Here is a 21,755-nt window from a genome sequence, read left to right as displayed (position 1 = left end):
CCTGCCACCTCAAGCTTTCTTCTTCTGCTCTGAGGGTCACCGGGGAAGCACCGGAGGTTCCCCCCCAGATCCATCACCAGGAGAGGCCCACAAACAGAGACTCATGGATCACTGGGCCAGTGTCAGTCATCCTGCTGATCAACACACATTTCCACAATCTTCTCATGTCCAACAGCAGAAATGTACACACCCTCACATACTTGTGTTGCGTAGCTCCCTAACACAGCACACATAGACTCAGTGAGCACTTTATTAGGCAGACCTGTACACCAGATTGCTAAAGCAAATATTTAGTCAGCCAATTATTTGGCAGCAACTAAATGGATGGATAATATGTTCAGCTGTTTTGTCAGAATGGGGAAGAAATGTGATCTATGTGTCTTTGACAGTCTAAAAAATGTTCATGTTTTTGCTTTCAACCCGCCCCCCCGGCTGACTGTATTTACTCTTTACTGTGTGATAATACACTTCCTTGGTTTCATTTCATATCAGTTTCCTGTGTCTCTTTGTCTGGGCAGCACTCCTGCATGCGGCTGCCATGGTTGCCCATGGGTTATAAAATAAAATATGGAATAAAATAATACCTGCTTTTTCACCCCAGTCACTGACTGTGTCCCGAATGCCTGGCTGCTTCTCAGGATACCCCCCAAAACAATGTGTCGACCCGTGACCCGCGACCCAAGGCCTGTAACCTCTGACCCCTGACCCGTACAAGGTCCGACCCTCTGAACCCTGACTCGTACAACGCCCGTAACCTCTGACCCCTGACCTGCACAAGGCCCGTAACCTCTGACCCCTGACCTGCACAAGCCCCGACCCTCTGACCCGCACAAGGCCAGCATCCTCCAACCTTTTTTTTCTGCCCCTGTGATATTGACGTAATATTGATTTCCAATGATTCTGCCAATGAACTTTCATTGATCATCAAAGCAAGCATTTACTGTGACATAAATATATAAATAAAATATTGATAAAAGTGCATTGGATATTGGCCTCAGCCTCTGAATATAGTGTAGCCTGTACACTGTAGATTACATCAGCAAAATCACCATCCCCTGTGCAGGGCTACAGCCTAGTGCCACAGCAAGCAATCCTGAAAATGCACTAAGCCACAAAAGATCAGTGGCAGCTGTCACAACAAATTCTGTCCCCGTTACAAAATGTATCCCCTCCGGAAAAACGGGTGACATTTTCAACATCCATTTTCTTGAGGGGGAGCAAACAGGACCAAACGTGAGCAAATAAAACGCAGCAGAAAATAATATTTCGTCAAAAATATTTATTATCTTTTTAACAGATGGGAAAAGGGCTAATGTAAATGGTAAAATGCATCAGTGCTGCATCATATTTATTAATATTTAAAAAAATATTCAGTACAAATAAGGCTATACATACCTATTAAGTTCCTGAATACAGTTTACCTGTATTTTCATGCAAAAGATGCCGTACCCATACCCCCAGTAAAACACGGAGACGGGAGTGTATAGGGCGTTTGAGTGCAGGAGCACTGCCTTGCTCTTCGTAGCACAACGTCAGGATAAACCGTGAGTGGAGAAAAATTCTCCGTCCTTGGATGCCAATCTTTGATCAGTCCTGAACGGTGACGTGATTTACGTACAGTAGAACCTCAGAGAAACAAACACGTCGGGAATCAAGGTAGCTCGGAACAATCTAAGGAAATTAAATATGTATTTCAGTTCAGTCCAATAACCTCAATGGCATTTGTCCAAACAATAACCGTCATACAAAGTGCAATCCAATTGGCTCACCAACAATAGGCTAAATTTGTAGGCTAAACTTGTAAGATAGCCAAACAGAAATAAAACCGTATAGTGATGTTGGCAAAGCCCGTACGCTTGTGACTGAAGAGCAACGGTAAGCGAAAGTCGCCGCGTGCATTGCCCTAGCCATCAGTTTAGAATTGTTGCTTCTGACTTCCATCAAACAGCGGATTTTGTTTCGGTCATTTTTCCCTGTTCGGTTTTCTGAGATTCTTTTGAATATAAAAAAAACCCATCAAACAGAACACGGCTATGAATTAAATAGGCTATGTGATATTCGTAGGCACAATGACATGAATTGAAAAATTTTATCCGTTGGTAACAGGGCCAAAAAAGAGGGGGGGCTGCGATTGGTTAAGAGTTACGTCTTTGACCAATTAAACGGCTTCTCGTCTGTAGCTCTACTCCCTGTAGTGTCAACTACTCCCAAACACGTCACGAACGCAGCTACACACCACACGGATAGTCGCGGTAATTAGCCTACTGGAAGCGCAGGCACCGCAGACGTCATCTCCCTTTCTCAAACAGCACAGTTTTATTTTTATTGACTTTCATTGCAGCTTGGCTAATCTTACTGTGAACCAATTAGTTCGCTAGCTCAACAAGCCAGGACAATTTAGGCAAATAGTATCGATGCGTTCTCATGAACAGCCTAACAGTGGATCAGAATGAAGCCCGGCTGTAAAATCTGTCTGGAAATGACCAGCTACCAGCTGTTTCAAAACCTAGCTTGAGCTGACCAAACCATGTTGAGCGTGCAACTGGACTGAACTGGTCAACCAGCTACCGGCTGTTCAAACAGCTTGAGCAGTTTTTTATTTTTATTTCAGCTGGGTGCTCCGAGTTCCCCGAATTTCTCATGAGATCCGAAGCAGCCGCGTGGCAAAGTTTCGCATAGCCTCTTCCGCTCAAAGGGAACAAAAGCCCAAACCAAACGCAAACTGGAAAAGCGAGGAGAAGGCGAGGCACTTTGAAACGTCGAACACACATGGCACTGAGTGTTTTTCATCTCAAACATCACTTCAAGCCACACTCCATATACAGGCATACTATTTAGGTGTGTGTCTGTGTGTGTGAGAGAGTGGTGTAGATGGGAGAACCACAACACCCAACCCATGTTGATTGCCCAGCATAGACTGATCACATTTAACTACAGTTAGCAACTGATCCACTTAAGCCACTAAATTTCAGTGCGCTGATTCACACAGAGTGGACAGAATGAAATGCAGCCATTTAATCCCGTTACTTAAAATATGCACATTGTTAAATGACACAAAATAGGCTGTATGTCACACTACACATCTTGGTAACACCACCATGAACACGCCTCGAATCTGACACCGTTTTCACTGTCGAGTTAGAAAGCACACATTAGTCGTCGTATTCTAATATCTTGTAAATGTATGAGGCTTTTATAGGTTTCCATGGCTTAAACATCACATAATTATAGCTACGCTCATAATCTCAGAACGCCGTGACACCAGATTGGTAATGAGATCATCTACGCAAAAACTAGCAGCATGTGGCCTTTCGCCCAAGCATCCAATCGTCGAGTCCAGGTGGAAACCCGCGTCTTTTGTGCGGCACAAGACGGCGTCCGACTGCCACAGGTTGGCGCCCTTAACGTGTTATAAAGAAGAAAAACAAACAGCCCAATCTGTCCTCCAAGGCGACGGAGGAAGCAAAGACGAAGTAGATCTGAAATCAAGGCGACGGCGGCCATTTTGGAAGGCCCGGTTTCTTCCTTGTCGCGGGAAAGCCAAGACTGCCACTCGGCGGCCGCGGTGGAAAGAACAGCTGAGGGCATGGGTGTTCCCTGAAATACGGTCCCTGTAACAGCATACACCCGGAGAGACGGTTCCCGGCTCAGGGCTCCGGCAGGGTCTCGGACACCTGGATGACAGGCGGGGAGCTGCCCAGGGGGGGTGCGCACCAGCAGGAGGGCCTGGGAGAGGGAGTCTCACCACTGCGAGAGAGAGAGAGGGAGGGAGGGAGGGAGGGAGGGAGAGAGGGGAGGAGGGAGAGAGGGAGAGAGGGAGGGGAGAGAGGGAGAGAGGGAGGGAGAGAGGGAGGGAGATGGAGACATGTCACAGCTGCACACTACTGTAGGATAACCTATACAACTGTACACTACAGTACACAACTGTACAACAACACATACCACTGTACACTACAGTACACAACTGTACAACAACACATACCACTGTACACTACAGTACACAACTGTACAACAACACATACCACTGTACACTACTGTAAACAACTGTAGAACAACACATACCACTGCACACTACTGTACACAATTGTAGAACAACACATACCACTCTACACTACAGTACACAACTGTAGAACAAGACATACCACTGTACACTACAGTACACAACTGTAGAACAACACATACCACTGTAGACTACAGTACAGAACTGTAGGACAACACATACCACTGTACACTACAGTACACAACTGTAAAACAAGACATACCACTGTACACTACAGTACACAACTGTACAACAACACATACCTCTGCACACTACTGTAAACAACTGTAGAACAACACATACCACTGCACACTACAGTACAGAACTGTAGGACAACACATACCACTGCACACTTAAGCATGATTTATACTTCTGTGCAGAGCCTACAGCGTAGCCAACACAAGTGGCCTACGCCATTGTGAGAATGTATACTTGTGTGCTGGGGTGTCTGAGACGCTCTGTAATTATACCGCCAAAATGCTAGTTTTCGCCGGTCATTATATCCCATAATCCTTTGCGATTCACTGTATGATTCTTACTTGCGTAAGAATCCACTATGATTCTTACAAGTAGGCGGCCTGTAGCGTAGTAGTACATGATTGGCACACGCAAGGTCGGTGGTTCGATCCCTGGTGTAGCCACAATAAGATCCACACAGCCGTTGGGCCCATGAGCAAGGCCCTTAACCCTGCATTGCTCCAGGGGAGGATTGTCTCCTGCTTAGTCTAATCAACTGTACGTCGCTCTGGATAAGAGCGTCTGCCAAATGCCAATAATGTAATGTTCACAAAGAAATGTAAAAGAGTGTCCACAAGTGCAAGTACACAACGAGCTCGACATTTTGTTTTAGTTATACTTAACGCACTGAAATATCGTATGTAACGTTTTAAGCCTCCGCGAGCTAGCCAGCAAAATTGTTTGTAACGACGCATCACGTGATCACTCCGGTATCTTTCCGTCTTCTGCCTTGGGGCAACATGGCTCAGGCAGTAAGAGCAGTCGTCTGGCAGTCGGAGGGGTTGCCGGTTCGATCCCCCGCCCGGGCTGTGTCGAAGTGTCCCTGAGCAAGACACCTAACCCCCAAATGCTCCTGACGAGCTGGTCGACGCCTTGCGTGGCAGCCAATCGCCGTCAGTGTGTGAGTGTGTGTATGAATGGGTGAATGAGAAGCATCAATTGTAGAGCGCTTTGGACCGTGCGTCTCGGTCGCGTGCCTTTTTTTGAAGGAACGCAACGAGGCATCAATTCAAGCGAGCCCAGTTTTCGGACACAGCAATGAATTATGGTCTGATTGATCAACTGATCAACTGATCAACTGATCAATGGCGGAGCAGCCGGAAATGCAAAATGCCAAAAAGTGGACCAATCACAGCTGTTATGGTCCGTGCCGCTGCAACGTGTAGTTACATTTCTGGAGAGGTGCACGTCAGGCTACGCCGGCGCAGAGGAATAAATCAGGCTTAACGTACACGTGGATACCATCTGCTGCCTTATACCACTGCTCATCACCAAACACCACAGTAAGATAACCTGTAACACGGCACTACCAGACCACCAGACATGATGATGAATACCACCGCTGTCTAACCTATACCACCACATACATGCACAAGTTTAAATTACTGTCATTTCAGCAGTGTGAAGTAACCTTCCAATTATGTGCAAACTAACGACACTGACAAAAGACCAGGCCCAAGTTATCCATGAAAAGTTAAATATAATACAACACAGACAACAAGGCAGGCAGACAGACAGAGGTATATACAGTGGTATGAGTAAGTGTGCGCGTGCGTGCGTGTGTGTGTGTGTGTGTGTGTGTGTGTGTGTGTGTGTGTGTGTGTGTATGAGTGCCTGCTTTGTGGCAGAAGGCCACACAAAAAGTGGAGGAGGGTTACCTGCTCTCTCCACCCATCTCCTGGTCAGCCTCTGCTGCCGACGACTCCACATCCCTGTCAGCGTCCGCCTCCACACTGCTCTCACTGCCTGGACCTGTTAGAGCAGCAGCACTGCACACGTACACACGCACACACACGTACACACACCCACACACACACGTACACACACACGTACACACACGTACACACACGTACACACACACGCACACACACGTACACACACGTACACACACGTACACACACGTACACACACACGTACACACACACGCACACACACGTACACACACGTACACACACGTACACACACGTACACACACACGTACACACACACGTACACACACACACACACACACACACACACACACACACACACGCGCGCACGCGCACGCACACGCACGCACACGCACGCACGCACACACGCGCACACGTACGTACACACACGTGAACGTACACACACACGTACACACACACGTGCACGTACACACACACGCACGTACACACACGTACACACACACACACACACACACGCACGTAAACACACGCACATACACACACACGTGCACGTACACACACATACACACACAGATGCGCGCACACACACACATACACAGGTACACATACACATATACATATACACACACACACACACCCACAGATGCAGACACACACACACACACACACATGCATGTACGCATACACACACGCATACACACGCACAGACAGACACATAGGCAGGCAGACACAGATGCACAGACGGACAGACAGACGCACAGTTAAAAAAAGAAAAAAAGAAATTCCAGATACCATTAGCAATAGCAAATACATTTAGAATTATCTTACAAATATCTCTGTGCACATGGACACACGGACATGCACACTCGCACACGCACACGCACACACACACCTGAGCCTCTTCTCCAGCACTTGCATGTGGAGCTCCTTCTCTTCCAGCAGTCTTCGGAGGGAGGCGACCTCCTTCTGTTTCTCACACACCTCCTTCTGCAGCCTGTAATTACACTCCTCTAGAGTCTCACAGAACGCCTGCGCCAGAGAGAGAGAGAGAGAGTGAGAGAGAGAGAGAGAGAGAGAGAGAGAGAGAGAGAGAGAGAGAGAGAGAGAGAGAGAGAGAATGTATTGTCTGGACAAGAAGCTGTGATTGGATGGTTTAAGATGGGCCTTCCTTGTCGAGTGGCTGTGATTGGACGGCATGAGGCAGCCCTTACCCTGCTCTCCTCCAAGCTGTCGAAAGGGCCGGGCGGATCGTCCAGACACAAGAACTCCCTCACGGCCACGCTGCACAACGACAAACACGAGCTCAGAGAACATCCCGGACCGCAATGTCTGTGTGTGTGTCTGTGCGTGAGTGTGTGTGTGTGCGTGTGCGTGAGTGTGTGTGTGTGTGTCTGTGCGTGAGTGTGTGTGAATGCGTGCGTGAGTGTCTGTGTGTGTGTCTGTGCGTGAGTGTCTGTGTGTGTGTCTGTGCGTGAGTGTGTGTGTGTGTCTGTGCGTGTGTGTGTGTCTGCGTGTGTGAGTGTGTGTGTGTGTCTGTGCGTGAGTGTCTGTGCGTGTGTGTGAGTGTGTGTGTCTGTGCGTGTGTGTGTGTGTCTGTGCGTGAGTGTGTGTGTGTGTGTGTGTGTGTCTGTGCGTGAGTGTGTGTGTGAGTGTGTGTCTGTGCGTGAGTGTGTGTGATTGTATACTGCTACTATGCTGAAAAGATGTGAGGGGATAACACCATATTACAGCAGTTTCTTGCGGTGTGACTGTATCACAGTAACCAATGCAATAGAGCAAACAGACCCATACTCATCGGCAGTAAACACACACACACACACACACACACACACACACACACACACACACACACACACACAGTTAGCGATGTCCTTGTGGGCGACCATGTTCTGGAGGAAGACCTGCAGGCCGAGCTGTCGGTCCTCCAGGAAGTCGCTGCCGTAGTTGTCCTTCAGCCATCGTTTGGGTGGAAGTGACAAACGGAACCCGGGAAACATCTCCTTCAGCTGAAACGCGCGCACACACCAGCACGTTTTGGACGAGAGGAATGAAATACAAAATGAAAGGACACTCACCATTACTTTGTCGGGGGACCGCGTTAACATCATGTTACCCAGCAATGCTATCATCGGCACAAGCTAACTGGGCACGGTTATCATGTTGTGAGGCATTGCTATCATCAGCACAAGCTAATTGGGCACGGTTATCATGTTGTGAGGCATTGCTATCATTAGCATTAGCTAATGGGGCACGGTTATCATGTTGTGAGGCATTGCTATCATTAGCATTAGCTAATTGGGTATTGGTTATCATGTTGTGAGGCATTGCTATCATTAGCATTAGCTAATTGGGCACATTATGTTGTGAGGCATTGCTATCATTAGCATTAGCCAATTGGGCACGGTTATCATGTTGTGAGGCATTGCTATCATTAGCATTAGCTAATTGGGCATTGGTTATCCACATGTTATTAAGCATTAAGCGTTATCAACATCATTAGCTAATTGGGCATTAACAGAATCATGTTGGTCAGCAATGTTATCATGAGCACAAGCTATTTAGGCATGGTTATGTTAGGCATTGTTATCATTAGCATTAGCTAATTGGGCATGGTTATCACCATGTTGTTAAGCATTGCTATCATTAGCATTAGCTAATTGGGCATTAACAGCATCATGATGTATTGACGAGCATTGTCTTTTCATCAAGCCTTGCTGACCCTGTGTCAACATGGTCAACACAGTCTGTTTCCTTTCGGGGGTCTAAAGAGAGGCACACTTATGTAAAATCCCTTACAAGAACCTGCCAACTAGGGAACCCGACTGGGCTCGTCAATGGTGCGCTTTTACAGGACCACCTCTGACCTGTGACCGTGAGTGTGTGTGTGAGAGTGTGTGTGTGTGTGTGTGTGTGAGAGAGTGAGTGTGTGAGTGTGTGAGTGTGAGCGTGAGAGTGAGAGTGAGAGTGAGAGTGTGAGTGTGAGTGTGAGTGTGTGTGTGTGTGTGTGTGTGTGTGTGTGTGTGTGTGTGTGTGTGAGTGAGTGAGTGAGTGTGTGAGTGTGTGTGTGTGTGTGTGTGTGTGTGTGTGTGTGTGTGTGTGTGAGAGAGTGAGTGTGTGAGTGTGAGTGAGTTTTTTTCCAGTAATCTGTGAGTCAGCCCAGCTGGCCCATCAGTAATACGGGAGATGATGTCACGGTCCTGACAAGAAGGTCCCCATGATAGCACCTGGCTGACATCACGAGAGCCCGTTACAGGGAGTGATGTCACGAGCCGGACTGGAACTGGGACGATGAGCAGAAGCACAGAGCAGCACAGTCCTGCCAGGGAGGACAGGGAGCGACGTGATTGGAGGAGCCTGTGCCGACCTTGTCATTCAGCCTGGAGAAGTCCGTGTACCTCCGGAACACCACCCAGCTCTCCTCCGGGGTCTTCCTCACCAGGATCTTATACACCTGGGAAGGAGCAAGAGAGAGAGAGCGGAGGGTACCGTTAGCCATTTCAGAGGGTCAGTTCGGGTCCCATTCACACCCTTGTAGGGAAGGATACATTGCCTGCTTCATTGTTCTTGGATGGTCACCTAACACCTCAATCATACTGAATGATCAAGGGGGGGGTTCACTGTCTGCTTTGCTGACAATGACCATTTGGTTTCCTTGATCACATCATGTGCACACAAAATAATGTGTATTCGTCTGCCTGTGACCCAATCAGGGACAACTACCTGTGTTTGGGGCATAAAAGCTCATTCCTTTGTAACATGAGTTTGTAACTGAACTGCCTTGCTTTTACCGTCATACTGTAATTAAAGACTATTTTTGCTATCTTAATACATTGTTGCTAACCTGAATAATGGACTACTTGTTCTACTTCACAAAGGACCAAATTCCTACACCCCATTTCAGGGATCAGCAACTCGCAGTCCTCAAGGGCCGAGAACTGCTGTTTTACCCGCCCTCCTTTCGCCTGGGTGTCAGGTGTGAACGCAGCCTGGCCCAGCGGTGGCACTAATTACCCGGGAGAAAGGGGTCGTTGTCGTTGACAAAAACTGTAGATTTATCACATCCCTGCTTCAGGCTCCCAGAAAGAAGGATTTAAGGGGTTGGAATGTCCTTAAATACGGCGGGGCCTCGATCGATTTCCAGGTCAGGAGCGTGGTAGGCAAAGGAGCGGAGATAAAGGTCTGGTCTGCTTTCAAGGCCTGAGGGGGGCTAATTGGAGTGAAGGTAATTGGGCTCAGAGATCGCTGGGCCTACTGAAGGCCTCACTCTGGAGTCACTCTGTCCATGCAACTGCGCCGCACAAGTACACAAAGTACACAAAGTGAAGAGCACCTCGTCCAAATCCACGGCGTTCACCCTCAGCTGAGCAATAGACTGTTTGGGGGCCCCTTGCCATCTCCGTAAATATTATTTCACTTATTAATTTTTTTTATTTTTTTTTATTTGGCGGGCAGATCTAATGAGAGTCAGGAGATAAAAGCGCGGTCTGCGATTAAACGGACAGACAGGGAGAGAAGCCACGGCAGCAGCGCTGCGAACACAGGTGCGTCTCCACACCGAGGCAAGAGGAGGCCGCCACTGCGTCGCCGCACCAAACAGAGCTGGCTTCACATCGGACAGCGACATTTTAGGGATTCATGACAATGATAACGGCAATAGCAGTAACGCGGGCTGGGGTGAGGTCGCACTCACCGTGAACTTGGCCCGCTCCTCCATCACCTCGTACCCCAGGACGGTCGGGGTGAGGGGCCGGTCGTCCCAGCCACACCCTGGGGAACCGCTGCCGTCGTTGTTGCCATGGCCGTCGCGGTTGCCATGGCCGCCGTCGTCGCTGCCGCCGCCGCCGTCGTCTCCTTGGTAACGGGGGCAGCTGGAGTACACCATGGAGCAGTCTGCCCCGTAGAGGCGAGCCCGGGTCACGGGACTCTGACAGGCCACTCCCTCCCGGCCCCCAGGGGCCACCCCCTCCTCGGCCCCGGGGCCAGAGCTGTTGGAGGCGCTGCCTAAAGAGGATGTCCGCTGGGCGCGGGTTCTACTGCCCCGCCCAACAGGCACGGCCACGGGCACGAAGGGCGTGGCCATTCGACACGCCCCAGCTCGTCCCCCTCCCCGCCCGAATGCGATAGGCCCCTTCAGGACCGCCCGTCACCATAAGGGGGCGCAGTGGAGACGGACCTCCGCTGCCTTGTCCTCACTGCGGACCTCAGCCAGAAAAAAAACCTGCAACACACCAATCGGACAAAAGACAAGCCAGGTGAGAGAAAAGTCAGCCGATAGAGAGGTCAGACAAAAGAGAAATCGGACAAAAGAGAAGTCAGGCGATCGAGAAATCAGACGAGAAACATCAGCTGAGAAATTAGACGAGAGAGAAATCTCGAGAGAGAAACACAAATCTCAAATTGGGAAAAGCACTAATCAAATGTGCATAGCAAAAGATCCCCATCAATCATTGCTGCAAACACTCTGCATTCCAGCAAATCCAATAAAACGGAACAATCATTAACTGCTTTATCAACACTTGTGGCAATAACCAAAACAATGCAAGACCTTTGTAATAGCAATTATAAAATTAAAATATAATGGCAGTCCAATAAACATGTGCACATACAGTAAAAAACCAAGACCCACCTGGCTATAGAGTGGGAAAAGCTCGACAGAAAAGAATGGGGGAAAAAAAATTATAATAATAATAAACTCCCCTGGTGCGACACCAGAACTGCTAATCAACTGCAACCATCCGAGATTCACACGGCAGGCGGAATAGTGGTCTGGACGGCGATAATGAGGAAGCTTAAACAAAGCCCCCGTGATCGGCTCAGACAGAAAACGCGACAGCAGAAACGGGTTGGCAAGCTACAGGAGGCTGACCTCAATAACCGCGCGCGGCAGCTTGGCGAACCGTGTCTGCGTGAATTCATAATTAATAGCGCAGTGAGGTCGGTCATCCATTATGAATACGTTTGCCAACGGCAATGACGCGTAGTGCTGTTCTGCCGTGCAGTCCAGATCTGCGATTTCACAACGAGAGCCACTGGAAACTTTCCCTTTCGGAAAAACTATATATAAACACCAAAAAAATAAAAAATAATAAAAAACATATTTGGATGTATGGCATAAAAGCGCTGAGCTGAGTGCTACAAGTAAAAAAAATAAATAAAAAAAAACACACAAAAAAACTAAGTTTTTGAACTAAACAACATATATCTTTTGAGATATATGTTGAATGATTTAAGTGTTTGTTTATTCTTCCTTTAAGACATATGTTACTTAAAAAAAATTACTTCCAGCCTGAAAACAGGGCACGCCTGCACAAGAGGCATGCTCGGGTTGAACAAGATAACCTTTTGACCTTGGGGGCGACATGGCTCAGGCAGTAAGAGCAGTCGGAGGGTTGCCGGTTCGATCCCCCGCCCGGGCGGTGTCGAAGTGTCCCTGAGCAAGACACCTAACCCCCAAATGCTCCTGACGAGCTGGTCGGCGCCTTGCATGGCAGCCAATCGCCATCGGTGTGTGAGTGTGTGTATGAATGGGTGAATGAGAAGCATCAATTGTACAGCGCTTTGGATAAAGGCGCGATATAAATGCCAACCATTTACCTCGTCCTTTGTATGACCTCTTTCGAAGAGCTGAGATATAGAGCAGGGATTTACCACCTACATCTGAGAAAAAGGAGGGGGGCGATACTGATCCAAGCAGACAAAGTGGGGGAATATAGAGACAGGGCTTTTGCAAATTCAAATTTGTGTTTCGATAGGCCCCGTTACGAAAGAAGTACGGTGGGAACCGGAACCACTGTCGTTAAATGTGAAGCATACGTACAGCAAAGGAAGAGATTGTTATACCAAGCCATAAGAATGTATATCAACAATGATTTATGTTAACAAAGATTTATATTATGGTATTAGTAAATGATAGATACAGTGGGAGCAATACTTATTTGATCCCTTGCTGATTTTTATAGGTTTGCCCACTTACAAAGAATGGAACTGTGTAGAATTTTAATCATAGCTACATTTTAACATTGAGAGACAGAATATCACAAAATAATCCACAATAGCAAAATCATATAAATTTTATGAATGTAATATCGCAAATCAAGATCTGTACAAACCTGGTGAAAAACTACAAACGTCTGACCTCTGTGCTTGCCAACAAAGGTTTCTCCACCAAGTATTAAGTCCTATTGTTCTACGAATCAAATTCTTATTTCATGTGAAAATACGATAATAAATTTATAAAATTTATATGATGTTGTTATTGTGGATTCTTTTGTGATATTCTGTCTCTCAATGTTAAAATGTACCTATGATTAAAATTCTACACAGTTTCATTCTTTGTAAGTGGGCAAACCGACAAAATCAGCAAGAGATCAAATAATTATTGCTCCCACTGTATGTATCGGCTAACGTTAGCACAAATTAATTGCTTACCAAAGAATACATACACCTTGCAAAGATGCCTAGGAACTTAGCAGCACAACTCGAGAGAGCGCTTTCCAGAGTTTTTTTGCCTTCTGTTACTATGTAAGGAGCCTTTGGGAGAGTCTGCTGTGAAAAGCGCTACACAAATAACATTTAGTTTAATCAAAGTGCAGTTAGTGCTGAGCTGACCGCCGCTTTTTAATAAACCGAAAGCAGCACTATGCAGTGATCGGACACAAATTAATTACTTCGCTCTATCGATAGGGTTTAATTTGATACAGTGCGCATGAGATGTGCATTTTCTTTTTTTAATTCGGAAAATCTGGTCTCCAGTCCCTTCGATATCGATCGGACCGGCTATCCATCCTCACGGAGTCTCGGGCCAGTCAGTTCAATTACAACCCTTGTTCTGATGGGCCTATATTTATAACCGACCAAACAAGCTACATTTAAAAATATCGCTTGATTGGTACCTGTTGTCGGAGTTCACTTGATCAGCAGGACAAAAGCTGAGATGTTTTCCAATTACCTTCACTGATGGCCACTGCTGACCGTCAAACTATAAAGCACAAGGCAACACACGCGCTTGATGTTTTGTCTACAGCTGTCCATGCAGTTATCGAAGTTACTGTTAATAATGTTACATATTCCCCTTGACGAATGCAAATGTAATGCTGTACTTCAATTTAAATGAGTGAAATAATTGTTTATTTAACTATTAACTAACAGCCAATACAAACCAACGCAACTACACTCTTTAGGGTCACGTGTGCTTTTTAGACAAGAGACTTCCAGTCGAACAACTATTGCATTACCTTTATCTTAGTTTCGGTGACCGCGCAACCGAACGGCTAGAAAGCAAAACCGGGTCTTTGTCCCCGCAGTTCTAATAAAGTCATCCCTAGCAATGAAGGAGCAACCGCCATCTGCACGTCGCCAAATAGGTTAGGAAATACGCACAAGTCTGACCCTCACCTCAACATATCTAACAAGTTTTTTGCTAATGCAATAACTCTTAAGAGTTCCACAAACAAGCAAAACATTGCTACCAGATTACCAGATAGCTAACGTCCGTTACAACATAAGGGTTGCTTCCTTGCTTCACAAGATTGCTAGCAAGCTTTATCATGTCATATAGGATCTGACTTAACTTGCGATGTTAAATGTAGCTAGCTAGCTAACGTTAATGTTAGGTCGCTAATCAACATAGCTAGCTAGTTCGACAGAATAAGAAATACACTTGATCTAATGCTAATTAAAATAATAACACCACCGCAAATTAACTAATGCTAGATGCAACCTGTGGCCCGCTTTCCTAAAAAAGACATCCGTCAGATTGCTAAATTACAGCTACGATCAAAGATAACGTTCACTACAGCGTGTCTAGTGTTTTACGGGCGGTGTTCCCCATTTACAAGAAGCACGCCTACATGTTTACTAACTTTTGCCGTTGAATTATTCAATACATTCATTACAATGGCGACAGAACGTGCTTAACTATAACTTCATGGCGTTATTTACCTCAGATGTGCGCGTATGGCTCGTTGCCTGGCAAGCGGGCTACATGGCTAACGTTAGTTTGCTTCTTGCTCAGCCCACTCACATTAGTCTGCGCTGACAGAGCTAGAATGCTAGCTAAGAGGCTAACTGCCTGGCACCGTTTTGCTTGGACCATCGTTTGAAACCGGGTCGTCCATGTGTCACTCACCTGATATTTCCCCTGTCGCACTGTTCCCCTGTTCGAGTGTTTTATCACCAACAGTCGATCACTTTTTTTTACTCACACCACCACCACCACCAATGACTGCACTTTAATTTTCGAGCATTTTGAAATTCAACTTGCGCCTCCTCATCCTTCTATGCGCTCTGTCATCTTGCCGAAATGAACCCAACTTCGACGTCCGCACGTCCGTGGCGTAAGCGCGTCCCTGACGCGGAGAGAGGAGCAGCCAATCAGCTGTGGCAAAGGTTGCCGAACTCTCGCAGAGCCAAACAGCTGCACTTTTGAAAGCAGTTGACGGGCAGGCACCTACTTGTTTACCGAGTCATGGCATTTAAAATATTCAATCAGTGCAGTCGCCTTAAGGATGCTACACATGCCTATACTAGTCTTTATGTTTATTTATATATCACTTTACTCAAGTTACTTACCACTGTTTTGTGTTGACACTCTTAATTCTTCTGATTAGAAGGCTTCAAATCTTCAAAGCCAAGACATATTTTCAAACATATTTCAATGTAGGTCTACATGTTTTCGAGTGTTGTACATGTGAATGATTATTCGTTCATTAGCCTTACTCTCAACGTAACGTTTTATTGTAACGTTGTCTCCCGAAAGCCATTTAGATGGACATCATGCGGCCGGGGATCATCGAGATCGACGCTCAATTCGGAATGTAGAATTTGCATCAGTAGTGAATGCGCCGTGAAATGACATTGCTTCATTTAAAAGGTAATCATTGATAATGATAACATTTTAATGCGGATAAATGAGAGTTAATGTTAATGGTTTATGTTTGTTTGGTTTACATTAGACACTGAAGTACTGTATGGGGTTTTGCCAAACAGAGGTAAAATAGAAAAAGTGATCAATGGGCAGGCAGTGATTGTGTCATGACCCTTTGTCTGCTGGGAAGAGTTCACTCACACAGTGAATGTTCGTAAAACGAGGGGGCGAAGGATACATTCTGCCCGGACAGTCGGAAGTAGTGGTCACCCTTTGGAATAGCCCACCAGGACAAGTAATGGAGGCGGAAACCAGACTTGATACGGTGCTAGATGCTATCTAGGTACACGTAATGGCAGGACAAGGCGAGCATTGCTGGGCCGAATGGACTGTTCTCATCATTATGCCATGTTATGACAGGAGTTTGATGTTATGATTGCCATGCTGTATATTAAAATATATTAAAATATATTTAAAATAAATATATATTTAAATATTGCATAATCTGTTGTGGTGAGTAGAATATGGGGCAACAGACTATAGGAATGGATTCTTCTTAATTCCGAGGCATCTACTCAGCCCATATTTCCTCCACTGAGCTTCTGACACAACCATAATCTCAGAAACCATGTGGCGTAACTGGTGTTTCCTTTTCCTCTATTTTAACTATTTTTATAGGAGCAGGGTGCATTATGCTGTTGGTGAATACTGTTATTCTTGCTCACAGGTGCCCGGTGACATTACCCACAGAGCAAAGCAAAGTGACAAAGATGCCTGGAAAATACAGTACGTATAAATATTCAACACACGGAAGGCTGTGTGGGAGTCATGTAAGACAACAGAGCTGTCTGTGATTTGTCACACGTTAGTTTAGCGGTATGCTAAATTATGAATCAGTCTTTCAGACAGATTCACGTGGTGTGAGATCATGCCAGCGTTGGCTCCCGAGCCATGTCAGGCTAGGGTGTGCTATAATCTTGGCACAGGCTGATGGTTGTCTATCATGTGTAACCATTGTTTCATGTTTGTACATTATAATCTTTTTGACTCTTTTTCCTGTCCACCTTCATCTTCTCCGTATGACGTAAACACGGCTTGTTAGTTCGGCTCACTTAAAACCGTCATGTATCCACGGTACGCGCATCTAACATTCACAACCGTCTCACTTTCCCACAGAACACCAAAGCAATTATGGCAACAACACCGAACAAAGGGAGTGCTTAGTTGACATGTGCATGAAGCAATATTGCAGTGATGCAATATTTCAGCAAGGGGTGGGTAACATAAATTGTATTCATTCACTGGGTTAGAGATGTTGGGGACCACTGTTTGATACCGTGCATGTGCACTACATGTGCTAGAGCCTATCCCAGCATACATTGGGTGAAAGGTAGGAATATACCCTGGACAGGTCGCCAGTCCATCGCAGGGCACACACACCATTCAATCACACACTCATACCTACGGGCAATTAAAAAAATGTAAAAAAAAATTAACAGCTCGACTAGACGCCTCCCAGTGAAGTCAGGCGCACTTCACGGGCGTGGAGTGCGGGCACTGCGAAGACAGGATATTATCGCGCGCGTTCACTTAAGACATTTTCATTCGAAGAGAGCAAAGATCGGCGAAACGACAGCGCACCCAGCTGCGCTGATGGAATCCCCCCGTGCACTCAACGGGAAGTGCAGCGCCGTCACGAACATCGTATTTAAAACCCTCGGCCTTAAAGAGGCCGATGCAGTCTCCGCTGAAACAATGAATCTACTTACAATGAGAAATTATGGACAGTGGTTGCAAGCAATATTATGAATATGTGACTTCAAATTTTTAATCGGTTGAAGTCCCATATACTGTGTGCAGTGTGCAGCCACTGTCCATAATTAAATTAATATTGTAAGCAGACATTCATTTATTAAGATTATTATTATTGGAAATTATCAAATATGATACATTTAAGCAATTAAGTGGTGTAATTTAATTTAATTTCATCACATCACGGCTAACTCAATTTTGTGTGCATGATGTTGGAAAAGATGGGAGGCAAGTCCACTGAAGCCAACAATTTCCCCACACATTGTTTTACACCTCCTACCAGATCTAATCACTTTACCCTCGACCAGATCTAATCACCCCCCTCCCCACTTCCTGTGGTGTGTTTCAATTTAAAATATTCTATGTCCAGTTTGGAAACATGAAAAGACCAATAAATCACAATATTAACAACAAAGAAATACAATCACATAATAAATAACAACTACAACAATAACACCAATGACAGCAATGAACATCAATGGCATGCCACCAATTTTCCTACGGGTGGTGTACTATGTTAAAAGCAACATCTATGGTAATGCAAACTAACCGGTGTTAGTTCAACTCTAACAGTGGTAGAGCAGATCAGTGGAATTGGGACCATGATTTATTATTTATTATTATTTATTAGGATGTGAACTGTGCCTACTTACTCATGCGATTATCTATTCAGCCAATCGTGTGGCAGCAGTGCAATGCATAAAATCATGCAGATACGGGTCAGGAGCTTCAGTTAATGTGACCCAAGTGACCTTGACCGTGGAGTTATTGTTGGTGCCAGACAGGGAGGAGTATCACAGAAACTGCTGATCTCCTGGGATTTTCACGCACAAGATTATACTATTGAACTAATGAACTAATCGTGGTCTTTAATCAAGACCTTTACAGATGTCTTAGTCCTGTGTTAAAACAACAACCTGCACACACACCGGCCCTTTCTGGATAAGATTGGACACCCCTGACCTATGCTCACAGACAGCACGTTGTGACCGCGAGCAATACGACATAAACCACTTTCTCCAGCAGGTGGCAGCATAAAGCAGCGTTAGCAAGCAAGGCTAATCCAGTCCTAATCTCCTGCCAGGATAATCCACTCCAAATGTCCTGAATTATGTTCATAAAGAAGGGTAGAACACTCATGGAAGATTAACGCATCTGTGTTGCTGTACAAGGATGATTGGACAATTTCGTACAAGAACCGGAACACTGCACTGCTCATTACTGATGTGTGTGTGTGTGTGTGTGTGTGTGTGTGTATGCACGTATGTGTGTGTGTATTTGTTTGGTGTGTGTACGTGTATGTCTGTGTGTGCTTTTGTTTGGCGTGTGCGGGTATGCGTCTGTCTGTGTGTGTATTTGTTTTGTGTGTGTGTATGCAAGTATGTGTGTATGCATCTGTCTCTGTGTGTGTGTATTTGTTTGGTGTGTGTGTGTGTGTGTGTGTGCACCTGTGTGTAAGTGCATGTGTTTAGATTGGGATGTGGGATGAGGGTTTTACTCCAGAGCTGAGTGGGCCTTCGTCATACACACACTTCATTTATTCACACCTAGCAAAGCATGAGAAAATGTAGCTCTAAGCCTGAAATTGATTGAAGTTGAAAACATTTATTGCCCCAAAGGGAATTTGTGTTGCACAGAATGAGCAATACAATAAACATATAACAACATAATCAGACAGTAATCACAAATAAGTCATACATGAAAACATACGAGGAGAAAAAAAAAGGATACAAACTGAAAATGCTCAAAGGTAGAACCAGCATTCACACTGGGGACATTACACTAAGAGACATTTGTTGAAGGTAACTGCTCTTTTTGTCTTTCTTGTATCTTCGTCCAACACTCGCTGTGCACTTTATTAGGTACACCCGTACACCAGCTTGTTAATGCAAATATTGAATCAGCCAATCATGTGGCAGCAACTAATGCATAAAAGCAAGCAGCATGGTGAAAACATTCAGATGGTTTTCAGACCAAATATCATTTGTGTGACGCTGACCGTGGAATGATTGTTGGTGCCAGACAGAGTGGTGTGAGTATCTCAGAAACGGCTGATCTCCTGGGATTTTCTAAAAACATCCAGTGAGCAGCAGTTCTGTGGGCAAAAATGCGTTGTTAATGAGAGGGGTCAGAGGAGAAGGGCCAGACTGGTCACGTCGACGAACAGAATTCAGCAGTGTATTCTCACCTCGCGAGTCTCCTTATCAAAGTTTCCCACCAGCGGTTCAGGCCTGCGTGAACGCTGTAAGGGAAAAATGCCCTTTTTAACATTTCACACGTGAGCTATACTTGAGTTTAACTTTTATATTTATTTGCAAGGAAATAACAGAAAGTGAGAAAGCTTACCGACTTTCTGATTTGAATCAGACATAGTAGGACACACTTTTCCAGAAGGGGGGGCTTTACCAAAACAAAAAGACATGAAGCTGGCTCTGAATATTTATCAGTATTTTGTCTTCTGAATACCCCTTGTTGACCTTGCTGTGAGACCAGAATGTGCTGTCTGTTAGAGAGAGACAGAGGAAGACCCCTAGTAAGCACTTAATTCAGAAAGTGGTCTAAGAGTAAAAAGGATTAAAAAATAAAAGGTTATTCTTAATCACGCGATTGTCTTTATGTTCACACACATTGTCAATGAAAGATCAATTAAGAAAATTACCCTTACGACGTGCATTCCGTTGAGTCAGCTGCTCGCGGGAAACTGCGACGCTCCGTCAGTATTCCGATTCCGATAGCATTTTTTCTCCCGCTGCTCTCTCTGAGCCGTTATTACACGCAGCGGGATTAAAAGGTCTCCAGCTCATCTGGGGATAGCATCGCGTCGCGTCTTCTTCGGCTGCGTGGACGCGGAGACTGGGGGAACCCATCGAGTCACGGGCGGTCCGAGGGTTAATGCACCAATTCCGCTAATCCCTCCCGCCGCGGGTGAATCCGGCGACCTCTGCCCTCGGCGTCGCGGTCGAAACGAAATGCCTGTCAGGCTTTCACCGGCCCGAGAATCAGGTCTCCTTCGATCCATTCTTTTTCTGCAAGGGTTTTTTTTTTTTTTTCCATCAGAAATGTGATACATTGTACTTCCGTTGGAATTTTCTCTCCCGCTTGAGGGGAAAAAATATCTTGGGGCCAAAGGCCAGGTTTGTGAAAATGTATAGGCTAAAACAACACATCTGAAGACCATATTAGAGTCTCAAGCAAGTGTTGATGTCACACTGTTTATCTAAAACATAAAACTTGTATGCTGTGGAATGAAAAGGGAGAATTTTAACTGCCACTTTTCTCCCTTCCCTCAGTGCGGTTAAAGGGCAGAAGAGTGTGTGAGCCTGATTGAAATGACAGGCAGTGTTTACATTCTGTGACATTAGCAGCAGGGGGCAGGCTCAGAAAGAGGCTGGCTGTTGGTGTGACAGTGGCAGCCATGGCGACAGTTGGCATGGGGATGATGGGATGTTTGAGATGCTGTTGGATGGGGTCATGCCTGCTAGGAGCAGAGTGAGATATTTTATTCATTAGCAGCATGTTTGGGAGAGCGGTCCTGCAGCATTTCTGGGGAGAAGGGCAGCAATGTGCCAGAAATCTACGCCCTTCATCTGAAGCTAGAATAATGGCTGATCACCATCATCACCATCATCATCACCATCATCATCACCAGTATCACCATCACCATCACCACCATCATCATCACCATCATCATCATCACCATCGTCATCGTCATCATCACCATCACCATCACCATCACCATAACCATCACCACCATCACCATCATCACCATCATCATCATCACCACCAATGCCATCAGTTCTTGCTGACCTGTGACGAGATTTTTTTATTTGTATTTCTATATTTTAAAAATAAAGACCTGAAACAGTTCCACTCAGTAAAGCCAGGATAAACAACAGCATCAGCACAGAACCTCCATGGTAACGCAGCCTCACTGTGGTAACACAGAACCACCATGGTAACGCAGCCTCACTGTGGTAACCTAGAACCACCATGGTAACGCAGCCGCACTGTGGTAACACAGAATCGCTACAGTAACACTCAGCACTGTGAGGGTAAGATACAACATCACCGTGGTAACACAGAACCATCACGGTACACTGTATATCACCGTGTGAGTCACCCTGAAAACTCT

The 21,755-nt window shown here is 45.8% G+C and overlaps 1 protein-coding gene across 2 annotated transcripts; it reads right to left on the bottom strand.

Annotated features, from left to right (window-relative positions):
* Window positions 1-1,264: 1,264 nt before the first annotated feature.
* Window positions 1,265-15,327, bottom strand: snx16 (sorting nexin 16). Of its 2 annotated transcripts, none has more exons than XM_061240920.1 (8): window positions 15,074-15,327; window positions 10,637-11,164; window positions 9,311-9,397; window positions 7,805-7,952; window positions 7,158-7,228; window positions 6,839-6,975; window positions 5,935-6,045; window positions 1,265-3,747 (listed from the first exon to the last, which is right to left on the bottom strand). In XM_061240920.1, the coding sequence occupies exons 2-8, from the start codon at window positions 11,024-11,026 to the stop codon at window positions 3,648-3,650; spliced, it is 1,044 nt and encodes a 347-aa protein (XP_061096904.1). In that variant the 5' UTR covers window positions 11,027-11,164; window positions 15,074-15,327; the 3' UTR covers window positions 1,265-3,647. The 2 variants fall into 2 exon arrangements, with proteins under 2 accessions (XP_061096904.1, XP_061096905.1); XM_061240921.1 differs by lacking the exon at window positions 15,074-15,327 and adding an exon at window positions 14,887-14,991.
* Window positions 15,328-21,755: the final 6,428 nt, after the last annotated feature.

This window comes from Conger conger, chromosome 4, assembly GCF_963514075.1.
Source record: "Conger conger chromosome 4, fConCon1.1, whole genome shotgun sequence".
Taxonomy (NCBI): domain Eukaryota; kingdom Metazoa; phylum Chordata; class Actinopteri; order Anguilliformes; family Congridae; genus Conger; species Conger conger.
This window is presented reverse-complemented; position numbering and strand designations above follow the sequence as displayed.

Bases quoted from the DNA above. Each gene is read 5' to 3' on its own strand.
- snx16 (XM_061240920.1), bottom strand. From the start codon at position 11,026: ATGGCCACGCCCTTCGTGCCCGTGGCCGTGCCTGTTGGGCGGGGCAGT. The intron at 7,229-7,804 runs GTGTGTGTGTGT...TGTCGTTGTGCA, and splicing joins CCACAAGGACATCGCTAACT to GCGTGGCCGTGAGGGAGTTC. The intron at 3,748-5,934 runs GTAACCCTCCTC...TCTCTCTCGCAG, and splicing joins GAGATGGGTGGAGAGAGCAG to TGGTGAGACTCCCTCTCCCA.